Source organism: Rhinatrema bivittatum, chromosome 3 (genome assembly GCF_901001135.1).
Source record: "Rhinatrema bivittatum chromosome 3, aRhiBiv1.1, whole genome shotgun sequence".
Lineage (NCBI taxonomy): Eukaryota > Metazoa > Chordata > Amphibia > Gymnophiona > Rhinatrematidae > Rhinatrema > Rhinatrema bivittatum.
The window spans coordinates 2,437,663-2,460,283 of record NC_042617.1 but is presented as its reverse complement, the minus strand read 5'-3'; the positions used below and the strand labels follow the sequence as shown (position 1 = coordinate 2,460,283).

The following is a 22,621-nucleotide window of genomic DNA, read 5'->3' as shown; positions in this document are numbered from 1 at the left end:
ATGGGGAACCAGGCAGGGCTGCTCGCTTTCCCCCATGTTATCGTCCATATTATTTTGTATAAATGCAATACTTTGTTCCATGTTATGTTGCATTATTTTGCAAGTTATTGTTCCTTTTAGTTAATTACCTGTCCTTTTTTTCCGTCTCTCTCTTGTATATTTGCTCCCTATCTCACCCTCTGCTCCCCATCCCTGTTTTTTGTATTTTCTCTCTTCCAGTTACATGTAAACCGATATGATGTACCCACGAATACCGGTACAAAAAAAGCTGTTAAATAAATAAATATTGTATATTCTCTCTCTCGATCCATTGATCAGAAAGATAGCGGGGGACCCGGAGATCAGAGGTTGAGGCCCGGGGACAAGTTTTTAAAATAGCCGCCTTTGCGGATGATGTTTTGGTTTTTCTAACAAATCCCTTGAGCTCCCTACAGAGGGTAATGGCGCATCAGAAACAGTTTGGTATTTTCTCAGGTCTAAAAATAAGTCTAGACAAATCTGAGGCCCTTGACCTTTCTGGCTCCTTAAGGGGGCAATGGCCAGGCCCCTTTCCCCTGCAATGGGTCGATAAAGAAATGAAATATCTGGGCATTAAGAGACCGGTTCGCATAGAAAAATATATAATTGCAATGTTTTACCCCTACTAACCCGAACGCAGGAGAGATTAGAGAATTGGCGGATGTTGCCTCTCTCGTTGGGAGGGAGAATACAATTGTTCAGGATGATGGACCTCCCTCACTGGCTACCTGTCTGGCTTAGAAAGAAACATGCAAATGTGTTAGAAAAAAGTCTGAGTCGGTTTTTGTGGCAAGGAAAGCGAGCTCGTTTGGCCTTGTGCTCCATGCAGCTCCCATGGGAGGAAGGGGGTATGGAGTGTCCCAATCTGGCCTGCCTTCTCACGCTTGTGCAAGACTGGCTGCTGGGCACTGAGCGGTTCTCTCCATTACAATTTCTTCAAAATCTGCTGCATATCCATAGCAGCAAGATGCCAAGAACTGTGCAGACGAACCCTATTGTTACCAGTTGCCGGGCAGCCTGGAAAGGGCTGTGCAGCACTCGGGGTTTCATGGGAGGTATCACCTTTTATCTCTATACGAGGACACCCCGGCTTCTCACCAGGGTGGGAAAATAAGGGCTTAGAATTTCTCCATCAATTCACACATAAGGAGACAGGCCAAATGATACTATTCACTGATCTTAAGCAAAAATATGACCTGAATCAAAGGGAATTTTATGCCTACCTCCAAGTACGTCACTTTGTGGAGCATGGCTTGTCGATGCAGACCAGCGCACTGACATTTCCGAGGTTTAACACATTTTTTTCTCTCCCCAAAGGCCAGAAAATGTCCTGTGCATTCTTGATCAAGGCATTGGGGAACATAAGGGTCCGTGGGCTGGTGGAACGCTGGAACCAAGCACTGAAAGAGCCACTCACTACTAATATATTGAGAACTGAATTTATAGGTATTAAAGTGTCAGAGAATGTACTTTTAAGGGAAGCTCAATTTAGGTTTCTCAGACTGCTATATGTCTCTAGAGTTTGGGCACACCGGGTAAAACTGGCAGACTGTGATAAATGCATTAAATGTAAGACGGAAAATGGAACTCTTTACCACCAATTTTGGGAATGCAAGTTCATACGCAAGTTCTGGCGCTCTATAGGCCCTTTAGGAAGAAGGCAATAAATTGCACCTTTACCAGAGACGGCGCACTTCTATCTTTTTGGAGTAATGACTGACATATATTCTTCAACTACGGCACTCCAATGGGAATTTCTACAAAAAGCATTCTGGCTTGCAAAGAAATCAATTCTAGCAGAGTGGCTCAAGGAAGAGGCCCCGACGATGACACAATGGCAGTTGAAACTACACTAGATGGCAGTGTTTGAACATTTATCTGCTAGGAGGTCTTCGGCTGCAAAATACCAAGATTATCTGGACAGGTGGAATCCATATATCATATCCTTGTCGGCAAAAGCGAGGAGTAGACTGTTTGGCATGGCTTAAAGAAGCTACGGCACATTGTATTCTATGAGGCGCTGAAGCTGGACTTTTATCCTCCAAGTGACAATGCAGGGAGGGTGGGAGTCAATGCTGTATCCGTGTTTACACTCCTGAGGGAGTTTCGTGTATTTGTAATTTGTTGACGTTTGAAAAAGTAAAATAAAGAATATTAAAAAAAAAAAAAAAAAGGATCTGTGAGCAAAAGTAGTTCAACTTGAAAAATCAGGAAAAAGGATATAAAAAAAATATATCCAAAGATTTGAACATGCTAATCAGTACTGTTCAAACTATCAAAAAGTAGAAAATTATGGGTTCTGTTAATACCAAAGTAGACCAAGAAAGATTTCAGACAACTCCCAGGAAAATTTGGGGATGCAAAGAAAAACCCACAAGCAACTTCTACTGAAAAGCAGGCTTCTCTGAAACAAAGTGGTGTAGGGGTTTTCAGCATGCACAATAAGGAAAAACCTAGATAGGGGTGTTGATGAGTCCGCTCCAGTAGAGGGGGACGACCCCCGGGTTTCTCGGCTGTTTCGCTGGAAGGAGTTGGATCCTTTCATCCCTATGTCCTGGAGGAACTGGAAGTGGAGGTACCAGTCCCCAGTTCAGAGCCAGTTAAGGGGAAACCAGTACTCTCGGGGCTGCGTGCCCTGCCCCAAATTTTTCCTTTTCACCCAATGCTTAAGCAATTGGTCACTCGTGAGTGGGAATCTCCGGATGCGACCCTGCGGGTGGGATGGGCAATGGGCAAACTGTACCCTTTACCCGAGGAAGCCTTGGATATCCCTCAGGATTCCCAAGGTGGACGCGTCGGTTACTGCGGTCACCATTCCTGTTACGGGAGCGACGGCTCTTAAGGACTTACAGGATAGGCGGCTAGAAGTTCTCCTCAAGTGCATTTTTGAGATGTCAGCGCTCTGTGTTAGAGCGACGGTCTGCAGTAGCCTCATGCAGCGAGCGACCCTCGGGTGGGTCCAGCAAATGCTCACATCACAGGTGTTGCCGCCAGAGTAAGCAGATCAGGCGAATAGGATGGCGTCCGCGGTGGCTTACACGGCGGATGCGTTATATGATACCCATGCGACCGCTTAGTGCCGCCCCCCACCTGGCCTTCGCCTAGGTCACTGGTGAGGGGCTGGCATCAGGGTGTGGGGCAGCGGGAGTGCGCCGGGCCAATTTGCTCGCCGACGCCGGTGTACCTGTACCAAGGGTCTTAAGGAGTGAAAGATGGAGCTTATGTAAATCAGCCTTGCACACTGGAAACTTGGTCACGATGTCCCAGGGACATCCAATGTTTTGATTCTTTCTCCAGCCATCTGCACATGTAGAAATTTCAAAGTTATAAGTTCACAATATTGGAGACCCTCGGGTCCGGTTCCTGAATTGTTGCTCCATTCCGCGATGATCCCAGCGATGGAACCCTTCCACCTTATGCAGCCTTAACACATGAGAAAGTCCCTGGGGACTTCACCGTTCTGAAGCGTAGCCATGAATTGAGCTGTGGATTCAACTTCAATTTTCAAGACGCTGGCTGACAACTAGCCGTTCTCTTTAGATCTAAATATTTTTGAACTTTGATTGCCCTGACGCAGCCCGACGCAAAACATGGCCGTGTTGGGGTTTTCCAATCAACATTTCACTCTGAGATTGAACTCTTGTGCACAACTGTTGCGTGCACAAACAGAATAAAAAAAACTTATGGTTTTCTAAAGTGTTGTTGTTCAGTACAATTAATTGCTGCACATCACTCTGCTGTTTATCTAAATGTGTGTGCCCTTTACTCCGCTCTCCCCTTGTGCTTTCACCCAAAGATATACCCATGCCAGAAATGATATTCAAAAGTGATGATTCAGAGGACCTGAAACAAATCTCAGTGAACCTGGATGATGTACTAGGGCAAACTGACAAACTAAAGAGTAGCAAATCACCTGGACCAGATGGGTATATATCCCCAAAGTGCTGAAAGAACTGAGAAGTGAAATTGCAGACCTTCTATTAGAAATTTGTAAACTATCAGTAACCGTCTATAGTACCTGAAGACTGGAAGGTTGCCAATGTAAAGGAAAATTGGTTCTTACCTGCTAATTTTTGTTCCTGAAGTACCACAGATCAGCCCAGACAAGTGGGTTTTGCGACCCTACCAACAGATAGAGGCAGAGAACCAAAGACTTTGAGACATTGCTACATAACCAAGAGTGCACACCTGCAGCCCCTCAGTATTGACCTGCATCCAAGCCAAATTAGAGATCAACCACCCCAGCTATTGTGTAAATAAGGGGAAAACACTTAACCTGAACAATAGAAAACCCCTGAACATAGCATAAACACTAACAGTCCAAGGGAGATAATAAAAACAACCAGGTCATCTTCTGAAGACTCTGAATATGTCCGACCTGACTGTTCTTCCCAGAAAGTGTGACAAAAAGACGGACTTGCCGCAAAGGTCTTGAGTAAATAAAATACCCAGGGACGTGGTACTACTGGAACGAAAATTAGCAAGTAAGAACCAATTTTCCTTTCCTGTTTGTACCCCAGATCAGTCCAGACAAGTGGGATCTACCAAAGCATCCCCAAAACTGGGCGGGTCCACAAAAGACCCCCACGCATCACACTCTTGCCAAACGATGCTTCACCCGAAGTCTGAATATTCAACCAGTAATTGTGAGAAAAAGTATGTAAAGACTACCATGCCGCCACTCTACAAATCTGCGGTGAAACCAACTGACACTCAATCCAAGAAGCCGCCTGTGCTCTAGTAGAGTGCGCACGTAATCCTTCCTTTGCAAACGAAGGCAGAGATAACCGCTTCCTTCAGCCAACACACTATTGTGTCCTTGGAGGCCTTGCAACCTTTTTTGCACCTCCAAACACCACAAACAAATGATCCAATCATCGAAAACTGTTGGTGACTTAAATAATGCAACAACACCTGACTAACATTCAAGAGATGGAGCTCCTTGGACTCAGACAATTTGGCCGACCAATTTGGAAAAGCAGGAAGCACTACCGTCTGACTCAGATGGAAGGAAGAAACCACCTTAGGAAGGAATGAGGGAACAGTATGCAATGACACTCACTCATCCGAGATTCTCAGAAAAGTCTCCCTACAGGATAAATCCTGCAGCTCCAAAATTCTTTGAGCTGACCTCACACCTTCAGAGTGAGGTCCTTCAAAGAGGCCTTCCTCAATGGTTCAAATGGAGGTCCACAAAGCACCCACAAGACTAAGTTCAGACCCCACACTAGACACAACCTACACACCAGCAGATGCTTGACCCCCTTCAGAAACCTCACTACATCCGGATGACAGGCCAACGACCTCCCTCGGAGCTTGCCTCTGAGACAACCCAAGGCTTTCACCTGACCCTGCAGAGAATTGTAAGCCAAGCCCTTGGAAAGGCCATGTTGCAGAAAAGCCAACACCTGTGGAATGTCCACCCGCAATGGGTCACAGTCTTCCTCCACACATCACTTGTTGAATACTATCCACACCCAGACATACACCATAGACTTGGCTGGCCTCCTAGCCTGAAGCAAAGTGGATATGATTGCTTCTGGGTAACCTTTCAATTGCAAACATCTCCTCTCAAAAGTCAAGCCGTGAGACGGAAGTGATCCGCCTGATCCAAGAAAATAGGACCTTGTCTTAATAGCCCCTGTAGATAAGCCAACCTCAAGGGCCAGTCCACTGAGAGCTGAACCAAATCCACAAACCACAGACAATGCAGCCACTCCAGCGCGACCAGCACCACTCAGCCCGGATGTCTCTCGATGCGTCATAACACCCGCCTATTAGAGGCCACAAAGGGAACACATACAAAAGAATCCCTGCGGGCCACGGAAGTACCAGAGCATCGATACCCTTGGCTCCGACCTCCTGCCTGCGACTGAAGAACCTTGCCACTTTGGTACTGCTCCTGGACACCATCAGATCCAGACCAGGACTGCCCTAACGGGACTGGATAAGATCGAAGGCTTCTACAGACAGCTCCCATTCTCCCGGGTCCAACCATCAGCTGAGATAGTCCACCTGCACAATGTCCACTCCCGACACGAGAAGTGGCTATTCCCTTCAAATGTAGTTCCTCCTAGACAAAAAGTATTTGAGCCTCCTGGGCCTCTGTGCAACTCTTTATGCCCTGCTTCCGATTGATATATGCCACTGTAGTAGCATTGTCTGAAAACACTCTGACCATCTGACTCTGGATCAGCGGGAGAAACTCCAATGCTCTGCACACCACCCTTGTCTCCAACCGATTGACCATGCTGTTTCCTCTGGTGACCACAGACCTTGCGCTGACCACCCTCAGCAGACTGCTCCCCAACCCTTGAGGCTGGCATCTGTGGTAACCACCACCCAGCTCAGGATCTCCAGATCCATCCTCTTTTCCAAATTTGGTCGAAACAGCCACCATGACAGACTGAACCTGGAGGCCCTCAGAAGCGGCAATAGATGATGAAATTCTTCTGACAACGGATTCCAATGTGAGAGCAGTGCCCCCTGAAGCGGATGCATGTGAGGAAATGCCAAAGGCACCAAATCCAAGGTAGATGCCATTGACCCCAGGAACATGAAGATAATCCCAAGCCCTGGGAACAGACATCTCAGTAACATTCCCACCTGAGCTTGCAGCTTCTGAATCCTCTCTGAGGTGGAAAAAAAAAACTTTCCCCGATGTGGGTATTGAATCTCTCCCCCAGGTAATCCAGCATTTGGGGGGGGTACAGGTGACTCTTTGCCCATCTGACCACCCAGCCTGAGGAGTGCAACAGATCCAGCACCCTCACCAAGACTGTCGACATTCTTCTTCCGATTTCCCTTGAATCAACCAGTCGTCCAGGTAAGGATGAACCAGGAGCCCCTCCCTGCAGACAGCCGCTGCCACCACTACCATCACCTTCATAAATGTATGTGGCGCCATCACCAGACCAAACAGGAGGGCCCGAAACTGGAAATGCTGCCCTAGGACCTCAAAATGCAGGAACTGTTGATGCTCTGCTCTGATGGGAATCTGGAGATAGGCTTCCATCAAGTCTAGAGATGCCAGAAACATTCCCTCATGAACCGCTGCTATTACAGTCCGCAATGTCTCCATCCAGAAACGGGGAACCCGCAGTGATACATTCACCTTCTGCAGATCGAGAATGGGGCGAAAAGACCCCTCTCTCTTTGGGACAACAAAATTAATTAAGTACCAATCGTGCCCTTGCTCCATTGTCAGCACCAGGACTATCATGCACAGGTCCTGAAGGCATCCCAACATAGCTCAAATCATTTGCTGCCTCTCTCTCGCCCTGTAGTGAGATATCACAAAAACATCCCGGATGGGTCAAAAACATTCTAATACACAGCTGTCTTTTATTACCTCTAGGGCCCATTGATCACAGGTAATTCTGGTCCACTCCTCATAAAATAGAGATAGATGCTACCCCCCCCACCCCCACCCACATTGAGAGAGAGCAGACCCCGTTAGTCTTATTGAGAGGTCTTACCGGCCCAGCCTCCCCTGGCCAAAGCTCTCTCTCGGATTCCTACAAACCCCTTGAAAGAACTGCTGCCGTCTGGAACCCTGTCTCTGCCCCTGCACCAGCACAGATCCCTTCAGAGAATGAAAACTGCATCCTTCCCGAAAATGGGAATGAGGCGGAATGGTTTTCTAAGCCATCTTCCTGTCCTCTGGCAGCTTCTGACCCTTTGACTCTCCCAGAAACTTGATCAATTTTCCCTTGAAGTGAAGATTACAGAGTTGATACTTGGACAACATATGGCTGCAAAATTGGTCAGCTGATAACAAACGCCATGCTGAGACCGCCGTGACTGTGCTGCCTGGCCGAAGTCCAGATCAAGTTGTAAAGAGCATCCACCACATATGCAATTTTGGCCTCCACCTGGGCTGCTTGGCTATCAGCCCTAGTCGCAGGTGAAACTTTCTTCTGAGCCTTCTGGACCCAGCGCAAACATGCCCTCTGCATGAAGCTACTACAGATCGATGCTCATAGACTCAAAGCCGAGAATTTGAACATGAGCTTCAGATAAATCTCCAGCTTATGATCCTGTACATCCTTAAAGGCCACCAACCCCACCACCAAGATAGTCATCTTCTTGGTGACCACAGACACCTAAGCATCCACCTTGGGCAACTCCAACAGCTGAAGAACTTCCTCAGTTAGCGGATATAACTTTGCCATAGACCTGGCCACTTTCAGGCCTGCCTGAGGGAGATCCCACTCCCGGCTTACCAGTTTCTTGACCTTCTTCAGGAGCGGAAAGACCATAGGAGGACCCCAGAGACCATCCAAGACCAGGGCCGCCCCCTCATTGTCCACCTCCTCCTGGACCAGTTTAATACCCAGCTACTGCAGGACTTGGGGAATAAGTGGCTTCAGTTCCTCCTTATGGAACAGACAGACCACCCGGGATCATCTCCCTCAGCTACCAAAACCTCCAGATCAGTCATGTCCTTATCTATACCCCCCCCCCCCGATTGGAATCTGCTGGGTCCCCAGGATCCACCCTAAGAGCAATTCTGGGATCATTACCTGGGTCATCGAGGTCAGAGTCCCCCCAACCACCAGGATCTTCCAGATGATCCAGGCCCAGGACACAAAAGTCTCCTGACCCCTTGGTCGAGAAGGTCCTTGGTGCTTTTGCAGTGGGACGAGCCTGATGGCCCGCAGATTGCTTAGCCTTCACTCTCTTCCTGGCCAGGAATGCTTTGGCATAAGGAGAACAAAATCTGTGGAAAAGCCCATGTCATCCTCTTCATCTGATCCAGGGCTAGCCTGATCCTCCCCCAACTCCTGCGCCACTGTAAACACTGGCGACAATGGGGGAGGGGAATTTCCGTGCTCTGCTTCAGCTCTCCTCCCGGCCGATGCTTTCCCCCTGACTGTAAAACCTTCCAGATCCCCTGCCGAGTCAGCCACTGGACCCTGGGATCGCATGGTCCTGCACCTGGGCTCGGTTCCCCCTGAGGAACCTTCCCTGCCAAGGCACAGTCATGGCATAATGCTGCTGAATTAAGCTGCCCCTGACTCTGACTGCAAGTGTGATACTCTTTCCTGCCATGTGACTGCCAGCGGCGCCATTTTAGGCGCACCCGATCGGGCCTGCAGCGGGAAAGCAAGGAGAGCAAGGGAAAACGGCCGTCCAGCCCAGGTCGACTCCCCCGAGCCATTTGCTGAGCGTTGTGGTCCCCGCAACGCTCCTTACCCAGCTCTGGCCTGTCCTGCAAGGAAACGGCCTGAGATGCTGCCACTCCATTTCTTTTGGGTTGGTTTTTTTTAACTCTTAAAAGAGGCAGGAGCAGCCCAGCCAAAAACAAACCAAACAGGCAGAAAATCCCTTAAGGATACTTTCCTGCTGCTGGTCCCTCAAGTGGGAAGAAGCCTTCAGGTATGCAGAGGGAGCCAGGACCCCTGGAACTGCTGTGTATGAAGCTGCCCAGGGATTTCCAACCTGCTGCTTGCTCGGCTCCACCTGAAGGAACCTAACACTTCAGGGAGCGTCTCCTCTTCTCTAACCTCTCTCTCTTTTTCTTTTTTTTATTTAACTCCAGACTGCGGGTTTAGCACCTCTACCATCTGCTGGAGACAGAGAAATACTGAGGGACTGCAGGTGGCACCTCAGGTTATGTAGCAGCGCCTCAAAGTCTTTGTTTCTCTGCCTCCATCTGCTGGTAGGGATGCAAAGCCCACTTGTCTGGACTGATCTGGGGTATGAACAGGATTGCCAGTTTTTAAAGAGGGATCACAGGTGATCCAGGAAGCTATAGACCAGTGAGTCTGACATCTGTGCCAGGCAAAAATGGTATAAATTATTATAAAGAACAAAACTTCTGAACAGGTAGTGGGCCAGTCAGTCACTTTTGTCAGAGGCAGAGCACAGCAAGGGAACTGAGGTTGCAGACTGTGCATACTAAGAAAATAAGTCAAACTTAGGGGCCCTTTTACTAAAGGTTCTCTCTCATTCTGGATCTAAGGGGAAAATGCTTAGTAAATGACCCCCTTAGTATCAGAGGCCACACACACAAGAATCAGTAAAAAGTAACACACCTTTACACCTCTAAGTCACTGCAGTGCACAGAATGTCTCCATCTGAATTCTTCCTGTGGCCACTGGCAGTGTCAGCTGTTGTGTCACACTCTAACCATCCTGCAGAGATTACAGACTTTCTACTTCTACTAGACACCACACCCCAAACCACGGCTAGGCACAGGCTCAACGAATGACTAACAGCACATTTTGCTTTTGCTTGTGAATTATCTTTTCTAAGCTCTTCTTTCACTCTGAGTTTTCAAGCAAGAAGCTTCAGAATATCTTCCTTCTTTCTCCGAGATCCAACAGGAATGGATGCACAAAAGGACACTGCTCATAGTTTTGTTTTCACTTAAAAAGAATTGCTGAGGTTCTGACATGCAGCAGCCAAAGTGATGATACATGATTGAACCAGTTGGGGAACGAAGAGGAAAGGAGCAGGAACAAAGTACAAAAACTGCTTGCTTTGCTTCCCCCATAGACTTTAATGGCAGCAAACCGAATGAGCCAAAAAGGATTTGGATTTATCAGTTCATCATAACCACACAGACTCATCTGTCACGTTTTCCATTTAGATCAAAAAAAAAGGAAAATTACTATCTGCTAATTTTTGTTCCTGTATTTATTTATTTATTTAAAAGTTCTTATATGCTGCCTCCTCCAAAGTTCAGAGCGGTTTACAAAGGAAAACATACATAAAATTATAAAAAGCAATAAAATACACCAATAAGAAACATAAAAATAGAGATAAAATAAAAATTGATAAAACTAATAACAATACTAGCTAAATAGAATAGGGCAAGGAGTCGACAGAGAAAATGAGGAAGTGAAATAATCCTATGCAAGCAAGTTTGGGAGGCTAAGGGCTAGATAGCCTGGTGAGCCACCTGCAGTCCTTCAGTATTGATAAGTACCCAAGCCAAGATAGCCACAATACCAACAACAAAATACCATCCCCCTGAATGAGCAGTGGGAAAGAGAAAACTTAACAGATACTTTGCCCACACTTAAAAAAAACCCAATAATGTGCAAGAATAACCAAACCAGTGCCATTCTTGAGATTAATTACAATAACAGATCGAGTGGACTCTCCAAAAACTCCCTCCCTCAGTTGGGTGGGACTCTGGTACTACAGGAATGAAAATTAGCAGATAAGAACCAATTTTCCTTTCGCTGTATGTACCCAGATCAGTCCAGACTCCTGGGATGTATTTATTTTTAATTTTTATATACCGAGGTTCTTATAGAGACTATAAATCACTCCGGTTTACATATAACGATAAACTGCCCAACAGAGATAAGGGGCTTTACATAGAACAGTGGCACATATGGAACAATATAACTGGATGACAATTTAACATAATGATAATAAATAATATAGTATAGTTTAACATTGTAATTAATAAAATTATGTAATATAATCTGTATAATTTAACTATTTAACTTGGATATAGTGACATATTAACCATGCCAAATATAAATAATAAGATAAAATGAATTTTTGAACTTAGAAATTGTAGTCCAGTTGCAGAGGAAAATATAAATAATAAGATTAATTTTTAGAACTCAAAGATTGTTGTCCAGTTGCAGAGACCTGAAGGTAGGACTTTGTATGGTGACCATAATTAGGGGATACTTCTTATTTGGGAAGACTTTCCGTCTTGGTAGGATTGTGAGTCTGGGAAGGCTTGTTGGAAAAGAAGAGTCTTTAGTCTTTTTTTGAACTCTTGATGATTGGGTTCAAGTCTTAGATTTGGGGGGAGCATGTTCCACTGGTGGGGGCCTGCTAAGGATAGCGCTCTTTTGCTCAGAGATGATTTTACTTGTTGGGCATGCAGTGATCCTTTGTAAGCGCTTCTGATTGGTCTAGAAGATGTGTGCGGTTGGAGTTGAAAGCTTAACGTGATGGGAGCTATTTTGTTTGTCGCTTTGTGGATGATTGTGAGTACCTTATAGAGTATCCTTTGTTTAATGGGAAGCCAATGTAGGTTACTAAGGATTGGGGTGATGTGATCTTTTTTGTTAGTGCTTGTTAGAATTCTGGCAGCCGAATTCTGTACCATCTGTAATGGTTTGATCGTGTTGTTAGGTAGACCTAGTAGCAGGGAGTTGCAATAGTCGAGCTTAGATAATATAATGGATTGAAGTACTAGCCTGAAGTCGGAGAAGTAAAGGAGGGGTTTAAGTTTTTTGAGGACTTGCAGTTTGTAAAAGCAGTCCTTCGTGGTATTGTTTACGAACTTTTTTAGGTTAAGATGATTGTCAAGCCATGCTCCAAGGTCTCCGACGTCCGGTGAGAACATGTTATTAGCGTTTGGTAGAGAGAGGCTAGAAGAGATTGTGAGGGGATCCTGAGAGACAATGAGCATTTCGGTTTTATTGGCATTCAATACTAGGTTGAGGCTTGAGAGTAATTCCTTAATGGGCTGTAGGCATTCGTTCCAGTAAGTGATGGTTTTTTGAAGGGATTCTGTAATCGGGAGAAGGATTTGAATGTCGTCTGCATAGAGGTAATGGGTAAGCTTGAGGTTTGAGAGTAGGTGGCAGAGAGGGAGGAGGTAGATATTGAATAGGGTGGGAGAAAGTGAGGATCCTTGCGGGACTCCTTGCTCTGTAAGGATTGGATGCGATTCTTTGTTGTTTATCCTTACTTTGTAGAATCTGTTGCTTAGGAAGGAGTGAAACCATTTGAGAGCTGTGCCTTTGATCCCTATATTAGCTAGTTGGTCTATAAGTGTAGTATGTTTTACCGTATCAAACGCCGCAGAAAGATCAAGTAGAACCAGCAGGTAAGATTGTTTTTTCTCCAGGTTCACGAGGATGGTATCAGTGAGCGATAATAAGAGAGATTCGGTGTTTAGTCGTTTTCGGAAGCCATATTGAGCTAGGGATAGAATGTTATGATCTTCCAGATATTCTGACAGTTGCTTGTTGACAATTTTTTCCATCAGTTTGGCGATGAGTGGTAAGTTTGCAATAGGTCGGAAGTTAGCTGGGTCTGATGGAGAAGCATTTGGTTTCTTTAGTAACTGTTTCAGGATTGCCAATTTTAACTGGTTAGGAACTAAGCCTTGAGACAGGGATGTGTTGATAATTTCTGCTATTGGTTTTGAGATGGTGTTTGGTATGGCAATGAGGAGATTTGTTGGTAATGGGTCTGATGGGTGTGAGGATGGTTTTAGTTTTTTGAGTGTATTTTCAATCTCCAGTGAAGAAGTGAGCTCGAATGAGTCCAAGCTTGTGTTTTGTTGCGGCACTGTTGTTAGATGGTGTGTTAAGGTGGGGCTATTGGATGTAATTGAATGGGTAAGGTTAGTGATTTTTGTCTTGAAGTAGTTGGCTAGTTCGTTAGCTTTGTTGAGCGCTTGGTGGTCTGGGATAGTGGGAGGAGATGGTTTGGTTAAAGAGGAGACGTAAGAAAAAAGAGCCTTTGAGTCGAAAATGAAGTTGTGTATTTTTTTTGCGTAGAATTCTTTCTTTGTTCTAAGGATAGTATTCCTGTAGGTGTTGAGGTGGGATTTGTAGATGGTTTGTGTCGAAGTGGATGAGTTTTTTCTCCAGCTTTGTTCTTTTTTTCTAAGAGATTGTTTGAGGGATTTAAGTTCGGCTGTAAACCAAGGTTTTCTATTGTCTAATGTAGGTTGTATGGTTTTGGTTGTAGTTGGGCAGATTTTATCTGCAATTTTATTGTTACTATTGATCCAAGAGGTGGTAGCAGTTGTTGCGTCTGTGAGGTCAAGTTGATTTAAAGCTTCGGACATCTTTTCACTGAGTATGTCTAGAGAGCAAGGTTTCCTGAATTGGATGGTGGATTTGGTAGTGATTTGAGGTGGGGGGTTGTTGATCCTAAGGGTTGTGTGGATGACTCTGTGGTCTGACCATGGAACTGGTAAGCAAGTGGGGTTGGTGTGAATGTTGAAGGGTTCGTTAATAAAGATGAGGTCCAAAGTGTGGCCTGCCTTGTGGGTAGGACTGTTGATAATTTGAGCGAAGCCCAAGTGGTTGAGTAAGGAAAGAAAAGTTTGGCAGTTTATGGATTGTGGAGTAGCGTCTACATGTAAATTAAAGTCTCCGAGGATTATAGCAGGTTTGTCAGTGTTTATGTGTTTGGCTATAATTTCGATCAGTGGGGAGGGATCCAGTTCTAAGGTACCTGGTGGGGCATAGACTAAGGCTATTTGGATTTGATCCGATTTAAAGAGGGAGAATTCTAGTTTGGTGGAGGCGTTGGTAAGTTGTAAGGTTATATTAAGTCCTTTTTTTGCTGCAAGGAGGAGTCCCCCACCTCTTTTTTTGGGTCTGGGGACAGAAAATAAGTCATAAGATTGAATGGGCAGCTGATTTGTAAGTACAGTATCTGTGTGTTTTAGCCATGTCTCTGTAATTGCACAGATATCTGGGTTGACTTCTATGAGATACTGAGGATGTCCATTTTTTTGGAAAGAGACTGAGCGTTGAATAGAGTTAAGGTAAATAAAGAGAGTCCTAGGATTTGTGTTATAGGTGATATTATTATTGGTAAAAGCCTTTGTTGTCGTGCGATGTGATGAATTGCAGGTTTTGTGTGCTTTCTGAGATTGTGCCAGATTTTGGGTATGGTGCAGAGGTGCATTGTTGTGGTTCAGTTGGTTGGGAGCAATGTTTCGATATTGAAGATGCTGCGCTAAGTATTGGTGAGGCTGACTGAATGCTGGACTGAATGCTGGAGAATGCTGAGTGAATGCTGGAGAGGCTGACTGAATGCTGGAGAGGCTGGATGAATGCCGGAGAGGCTGGAGGTTGGATGAATGCCGGAGAGGCTGGAGGCTGGGTGAATGCTGGAGAGGCTGGAGGCTGGATGAATGCTGGAGAGTCTGATTACATGCTGGAGAAGCTTGTGAGTGTTGGAAAGGCTGTTGTGTGGCCCTGGAGAATGAGGTCGCTGGACGAATGGTTGGATGAAGTTGATGTAGCGTGCTTCGGTAGTGTAGGCTGGGTTGTGTGGCAGAGTCGTTTAGCATAGGTGGTTTCTTGTTGTGCTCAGGTTCACACGAAGGGGCACACAAAGGGGCAAGCCCCTTTGTCGTGCTCCTTCGGCGCGCGACGCCTAGCTGGGTGGGATTTAAAGCTCTGCCGAGCTTTAACTGGTTGGCTGGCTACTTTATTTTTGGGCGGGTCTTAGCGTGTTTCCCTGCTTTTTTAATCTTTTAGTTTGTCTTTTTATATCTTTTCGTTGAGTTGTGTCCGCCGGATTGGGCCTCGGCGCACGCGGCTGGCGTTGGGGTCCCCCGGGTGGGGAGGCCGAGCACTGACCCGACCTTCCCCCGGTGGGGCTCCGGCGCCGGTCGCGCAGGTCTTCGGTCGCCGCGTGTAGCAGGAGGAAAAGGAGGTAATGGCGCCTGCAGTCGGGATTTAAAGCCCTGTCGGGCTCTCTCTGGTTGGCTGGTAAGTTTCTGATTTGGGCGGGCCTTAGCGCTTTACCTCGTAGTGTCCGCCGGATTGGGCCTCGGCGCGCGCGGCTGGCGTTGGGGTCCCCCGGGTGGGGAGGCCGAGCACTGACCTGACCTTCCCCCGGTGGGGCTCCGGCGCCGGTCGCGCAGGTCTTCGGTCGCCGCGTGTAGCAGGAGGAAAATGTACCGAAGCTTCCCTAAATGGGATGGGACTGTGAGAGTCCCGCTCGAAGCACACTCTCCCCAAAGCCCATGGCCTCTGGGGCCTGGACATCCAAACGATAATGCCTGGCGAAAGTGTGCAATGACTTCCAAGTAGCCGCCCTGCAAATCTCTTGCAGCAAAACTTGCTGACACTCAGCCCAGGAGGCCACCTGGGAACGGGTGGAACGAGCCCTTAACCCCTCCGGGACAGGATGCCTCCAACAGATGTACGTGGATCCAATAGTTTCCTTCAACCACCACACAATCATGGCTTTTGACGCCTTATGACCCTTTTTTTGCACCACTCCATAGCACAAAAAGTTGATCCGACAACCGGAAGCTGTTAATGACTTCAAGATACCACAATAATGCATGCTTGACATCCAAGAGTCACAACTCGATTGCATGAAGCACCATGGCATCCAAATTTGGGCAAGCTGGGTGTTCCACTGACTGTCTTAAGTGGAACGACGACACCACCTTTGGCAAAAAGGAAGGAACTGTCCTCAAGGTGACCCCCCGAATCTGAAATCCTCATGAAAGGATCTCTACATGACAAGCCTTGAAGCTCAGAGATCCTTCTAGCGGAACAAATTGCCACCAAGAAAACCATCTTCAAAGTGAGATCTTTCATAGCAGCCCTTTTAAAAGGCTCGAATGGCGCCGCACACATGCTGTTAAGAACTAAGTTAAGACTCCAGGAGGGGCACAGCTTCTGAACCGGAGGGCACAAATGCTTCACACCCCCCCCCCCCCCCCCCCGGAGGAAACACACCACATCCAGATGTGCAGCTGGAGCCGCTCCCTGCACCTTGCCTCGAAGACAGCCCAAAGCCACCTCCTGAACTCTGAGGGAGTTAAAGGTCAGACTCTTCACCAACTCTCTTTACAAAAAGGTCAGAATATGTGCCACAGAAGCTTGCATAGGATCAACCCCTTGCTCCACAAACCAAGCTTCAAAGACTCTCCATACCCTCACATACGCCAAGGAGGAGGAAATCTTTCTAGCCTGCAACAGAGTAGAAATGACACTCAGAATATCCTTTTCCCCTTAAGCGATTCCTCTCAAAAGCCGAGCTGCAAGACAAAACTGAGCCACCTGATTTGAAAATATGGGGCCTTGATGCAGAAGCTCTGGCAGATTAGTGAGCTTCAACAGTCCGTCCATCGCTAGGTTGATCAGATCTGCAAACCAAGGCCTCCGAGGCTACTCTGGAGCCACAGGAATTATGTCTCCTGGATGAATCTCCACTCGCCATAATATCTTACCCACTAGCGGCCATGGCATGAACAGAGCAGAATGTCCCGCAGCCAAGGAAGGACCAAGGCATCGACCCCCTTTGCTCCGCGCTCTCTTCTGCAACTGAAGAAATGCAGTGCCTTGGCATTCCGCCGAGTTGCCATTAAATCCATGTGGGATCTGCCCCATCTATAACTGATGAGGAGCATTGCTTCCTCCAATAACTCCCACTCTCCGAAATCTAGCTGCTGCTGGCTGAAAATAATCCACTTGCACATTATTGGTCCCGGCTATTTGAAAAGCCACTTTCAACGCCAAATGCTGCTCTTCCAGCAGATCAACTTTCCAGCTTCCTAAGATACCACTTGATTCTTGGTACCACCATGGCGGTGAATGTAAGCCACCATCGTCGCATTGTCTGACAAGATTCTGACTGGACTGCTGCAAGAGAGAAAAAAACATCCGCAGTGCCAACTGCACTGCTCTCATTTCTAAGCAATTGATGGACCACAATGCTTCCTCCGCCAACCACTGGAAGACAGCTCCCCAACTGGAGAGACTGGCGTCTGTGGTAACCACCATCCACGCCGGAACTTCCAAGTCCACCACGTGACACAACTGGTCCCGACCAAGCCACCACAAGAGACTGGACCTGGCTAATTCTGTGAGAGGTAGTGGAAGTTGAAATTGCTCCGACAATGGATCCCACTGGGAAAGCAGCACCGCTTGCAGAGGCCTCATATGAGCAAACGCCCAAGGAACCAGCTCCAAAGTAGATTCCATGGAACCAAGAACCTGCAAGTAATCCCAAACTCTGGGTACCAGGTTCTTCAAACAGCCTGTGAACCTGCGACTGCAATTTGACAATGAGCTCCTCAGTGAGAAAGGCTTTCCCCACCCTGGTTTCGAAACGAGCCCTCAGAAACTGCAACACCTGAGAAAGGGAGAGATGACTCTTTGACAAATTCACTATCCATCCCAGGGATTGCAAGCACTGCAGCACCAAGTCCACCGCTTGTTTGCAAAGGACCTCTGACTTTGCTCGAATGAGCCAGTCATCCAGACATGGGTGAACTAGCACTCCCCTCCTACCCGAGAGCTGCCGCAACCACCACCATAACTTTGGTAAAAGTCCTTTGGAGCTGTTGCCAGACCAAACGGAAGGGGGGCAAAACTGAAAATGCCTCCCGAGGATGAGGAACCAGAGAAACCCCTGATGGTCTGGCTGGATCCCTATTTGCAAGTACGCCTCATTCAGATCCAGGGAAGCCAAGAACTCTCCCTTGCGCATTACTATGATGACAGAACGCAGAGTCTCCATCTGAAAACGAGGAACCATGAGAGCCACTTTTACTTTCTTTAAATCCAGAATTGGATGAAGAGCCCCCCTCCTTAGAAACCACAAATTAAATGGAATAGCGTCCTGTCTCTTATTCCTCTAGGGGGACAAAAACAATGGCTCCCAGCATCTGTAGATGGTTTGCTGCACCACCAGCCTCTTTTCCACTGAGGCGCAAGGAAAGACCATGAACAGGTCCCTTAGCGGATGAGCAAATTCTAAAGCATAATCTTGTCTTATCACGCTTAAGACCCACTGGTCTGACGTGATCTTGGCCCACCCCCGTAAGAAAGTTAACCAACCCCCTATGATCAGGACTAAGGAATGGGTTGGCCTCGTTTCATTGGGCAGATTTGGCTCTGCCACTACCCTGGCCAGAGCCATCCCTGTTCGGCATTCAGCCTTGAAAGGACGGGTTCCAGGATTGCAGCCTCCCTGAGACCTGCCTCTGGGCTCCTCCTGAAGCCCTACCTTGCCGAAAACACCTTTGCCCTCAAAACCAAGAATGCAAAGGAAAACAACATTTTGGCCTTTTAGGCTTATCATCCGGTAACTTGCGCACTTTATTCTCCCCAAGATACTTTATCAGCTCCTCAAGTCTTCTCAAAAAAAGCAACTTTTCCTTGAAAGGCAATGCTCCCAAGACTTAGATGAAACGTCCGCCAAGCAGTTTTGTAACCAAAGAAGCCTCCTGGCCAAAAGTGCAGACATCAGGAAGTCCTAATGAGGTCATACAATGCATCAGCTCCACAAGCAACCGTAGCTTCCAGCCGCTCCGCCTGCCTGGACCCCGAGACAGTCATGGCCTTGTCAGCCTGCAACTACTGCACCCATCACAGCCCAGCTTGAGGTATAAACTGTTGCACACCACAGCATGGATGCCAAGAGCAGACACCTCAAAAATCTTTTTAAGATGGACCTTGAGCTTTCTGTCCTGCAAATCTTTCAAAGCTGCAGAACCGGCCATCGGAATAGTTGTCTTCTTAATAAATGCAGAGTTGGAGGCATCAACCTTCGGGACTCTCAAGAGTTCCAGCGTGTCCCCAGGCAAAGGATTATAACTTATCCATTGTTCTACCCACTTCAAGCAAGTCTCCGGAGAATCCCACTCCCTGACCACCAACTTTTTACTGACTTATGGAACGGAAAAGCTTTTGCTGGACCACGAAAGCCATCCATGACCAGATCCACGCCCTCCTGATCGGACTCCTCCTGTGGAACCTTTATGCCTTACTCCATAAGGACAAAGTTGGGACCCCTGATCCCCTATGTGGAACAGACGAACCACCTTCGGCTTTTCCCTCTCCACAGCTGGGTCCCTAGCGGCCAACCCAAGGACTCGCTGAACCCTGGTAGCCCCAGAAGCCCCTAAAAGCCTGGATTTCTTGGGCTGCGGACCTTCTGATGCTCCGATTGGAGGCAAGCTGCCCTGTGACCTTCCAGGCCAAATAAGCTTTGCGCAGCAAGAGAACGAAATCTGAATAGAAGGTGAAAGAATCAGAGACCTCCTCCAGGAGGTCCTCATCCTCCCCCGAATGCCCCCCCCCCCCCCCAGGGGCCTCCTCGGAGCTCAAATTGGCTGGTGACAGTGGTGGAGGGAGATTCAGGTTTTGCACCTCTACGACATATTTGTGCCTAACTGTAAACCGTTGTGATGGTGCTCTACTATACGACGGTATAGAAAAGTTTTTAAATAAAAAATAAATAAATTTGCTGGAGACAGAGAAATACTGAAGGACTGCAGTTGGCACCTCAGGTTATGTAGCAGTGTCTGCAAAGTTTTCTCTGTTCTCCATCTGCTGGAAGGAAGGCAAACCCCAGGAGTCTGGACTGATCTGGGTATGTACAGGGATTCCCTATTACTGTACTCGTAGTCTGCCAGACTGATACAGCTGCTAGTTACTTCTATTATCCCGACTGTGCAAGCGCCTAAGTTTTGCTCAGACTTCTAACGTCTCATATTCATTCAGTGCATCTCAGTACTACTCCCAGAACTGCCATGGAAACTCACATGTAACCATGAGGCACACACAGATTAGGAGAGCCTATGTTCTATTACTTTTCTTACAACACACGATTGTTTAAGCAAAGCAATGTTTGCCCGTGAACTTTCTGAGGAGGCAGGCACTGATTCGAACATATGGAGGGATCAACAAAAGTTGCCTACCTTCTCCCGTATCTCCAGTGCTCTCTTACACAGCGGCTCAGCCTCCTTATATTTCCCTCTTTTACCGTACAGCACAGCCAGGTTATTTAGGGTGGCAGCAACCTACAAAGAGCCATGAGAGAGAAGCATGAAATATCAGCAGACGGACAGCTGATGGGCCACCCCCACATCCACGGACTCCTGCTGGATACTCACCGCAGGATGGTCCTTCCCTAGAGTCTTCTCTCGGATGGACAGGGCATCATTCAACAGATGGGCAGCTTCCTTGTACTTATTCTGATCTCTGAAAGATAAGAGAATCACAGATGGCAATCACAGCTTTTTCAATTGCTAAATAAAATAATCCTCCTTAGCTAATCATCTGCAAAGCCTCTGCCTTATCACCAGTTCCTGAGACCTATCACCCCTCACACGGAGCCCTTCCCCTTTCATGAGTCCCAACGCTCCTCTTGTTACTAAAAGTACAGATCCTGATATCTCCCTCCCCCTTGGGCACCTCGCAAGTCATCAGCAGAAAAGTCCTTTCCTGAAACCAATCACCAAGTCCTTTCTATGTCATCACTGATCCCTGGGTCCATTTTCCTCTCTCTCTCAAACCCTGAGGTTGTTTACGTATTACAAATATTAAAAACAATGCGTTCATCTCTTATACCCAGTCAATCATTCTCCATCAACAGGACCACTACATACATCTCAGGCTCCAAAATCCCAGCAACTGCTATGTTTTGCACATCTACACACCTGGAGGAGTCTGGATAACTACACCACAGTCAGTATAGCAACCCCTCAGCCACCCCTTCTACACCACAACCAGGGTGCACTGCGTGGATACCACCTCTTCCCTACCTCCTCTACACCACAACCAGGGTGCACTGCGTGGATACCACCTCTTCCCTACCTCCTCTACACCACAACCAGGGTGCACTGCGTGGATACCACCTCTTCCCTACCTCCTCTACACCACAACCAGGATGCACTGCGTGGATACCACCTCTTCCCTACCTCCTCTACACCACAACCAGGATGCACTGCGTGGATACCACCTCTCCCCTACCTCCTCTACACCACAACTAGGGAGCACTGCGTGGATACCACCTCTTCCCTACCTCCTCTACACCACAACCAGGGTGCACTGCGTGGATACCACCTCTTCCCTACCTCCTCTACACCACAACTAGGGAGCACTGCGTGGATACCACCTCTTCCCTACCTCCTCTACACCACAACCAGGGTGCACTGCGTGGATACCACCTCTTCCCTACCTCCTCTACACCACAACCAGGATGCACTGCGTGGATACCACCTCTTCCCTACCTCCTCTACACCACAACTAGGGAGCACTGCGTGGATACCACCTCTCCCCTACCTCCTCTACACCACAACCAGGGTGCACTGCGTGGATACCACCTCTTCCCTACCTCCTCTACACCACAACCAGGGTGCACTGCGTGGATACCACCTCTTCCCTACCTCCTCTACACCACAACCAGGGTGCACTGCGTGGATACCACCTCTTCCCTACCTCCTCTACACCACAACCAGGGTGCACTGCGTGGATACCACCTCTTCCCTACCTCCTCTACACCACAACCAGGGTGCACTGCGTGGATACCACCTCTCCCCTACCTCCTCTACACCACAACCAGGGTGCACTGCGTGGATACCACCTCTCCCCTACCTCCTCTACACCACAACCAGGGTGCACTGCGTGGATACCACCTCTTCCCTACCTCCTCTACACCACAACCAGGGTGCACTGCGTGGATACCACCTCTTCCCTACCTCCTCTACACCACAACCAGGGTGCACTGCGTGGATACCACCTCTTCCCTACCTCCTCTACACCACAACCAGGGTGCACTGCGTGGATACTACCTCTTCCCTACCTCCTCTACACCACAACCAGGGTGCACTGCGTGGATACTAACTCTTCCCTACCTCCTCTACACCACAACCAGGGTGCACTGCGTGGATACCAACTCTTCCCTACCTCCTCTACACCACAACCAGGGTGCACTGCGTGGATACCTCTTCCCTACCTCCTCTACACCACAACTAGGGAGTACTGCGTGGATACCACCTCTTCCCTACCTCCTCTACACCACAACCAGGGTGCACTGCGTGGATACCACCTCTTCCCTACCTCCTCTACACCACAACCAGGGTGCACTGCGTGGATACCACCTCTTCCCTACCTCCTCT

At 47.8% G+C, this 22,621-nt stretch overlaps 1 protein-coding gene across 8 annotated transcripts in view; it reads right to left on the bottom strand.

Moving 5' to 3' along the window:
- The window catches only part of KLC4 (kinesin light chain 4), a 253,009-nt gene that overhangs the window by 203,313 nt on the left and 27,075 nt on the right, over positions 1-22,621 (bottom strand). For all 8 annotated transcript variants that reach the window (XM_029592801.1, XM_029592805.1, XM_029592802.1 and 5 more), the window contains exons 6-7: positions 20,615-20,702; positions 20,420-20,521 (exon numbers count right to left, since the gene is read on the bottom strand). In XM_029592801.1, the coding sequence (XP_029448661.1) occupies positions 20,420-20,521; positions 20,615-20,702 (190 nt within the window). The remainder of the gene's footprint in view (positions 1-20,419; positions 20,522-20,614; positions 20,703-22,621) is intronic.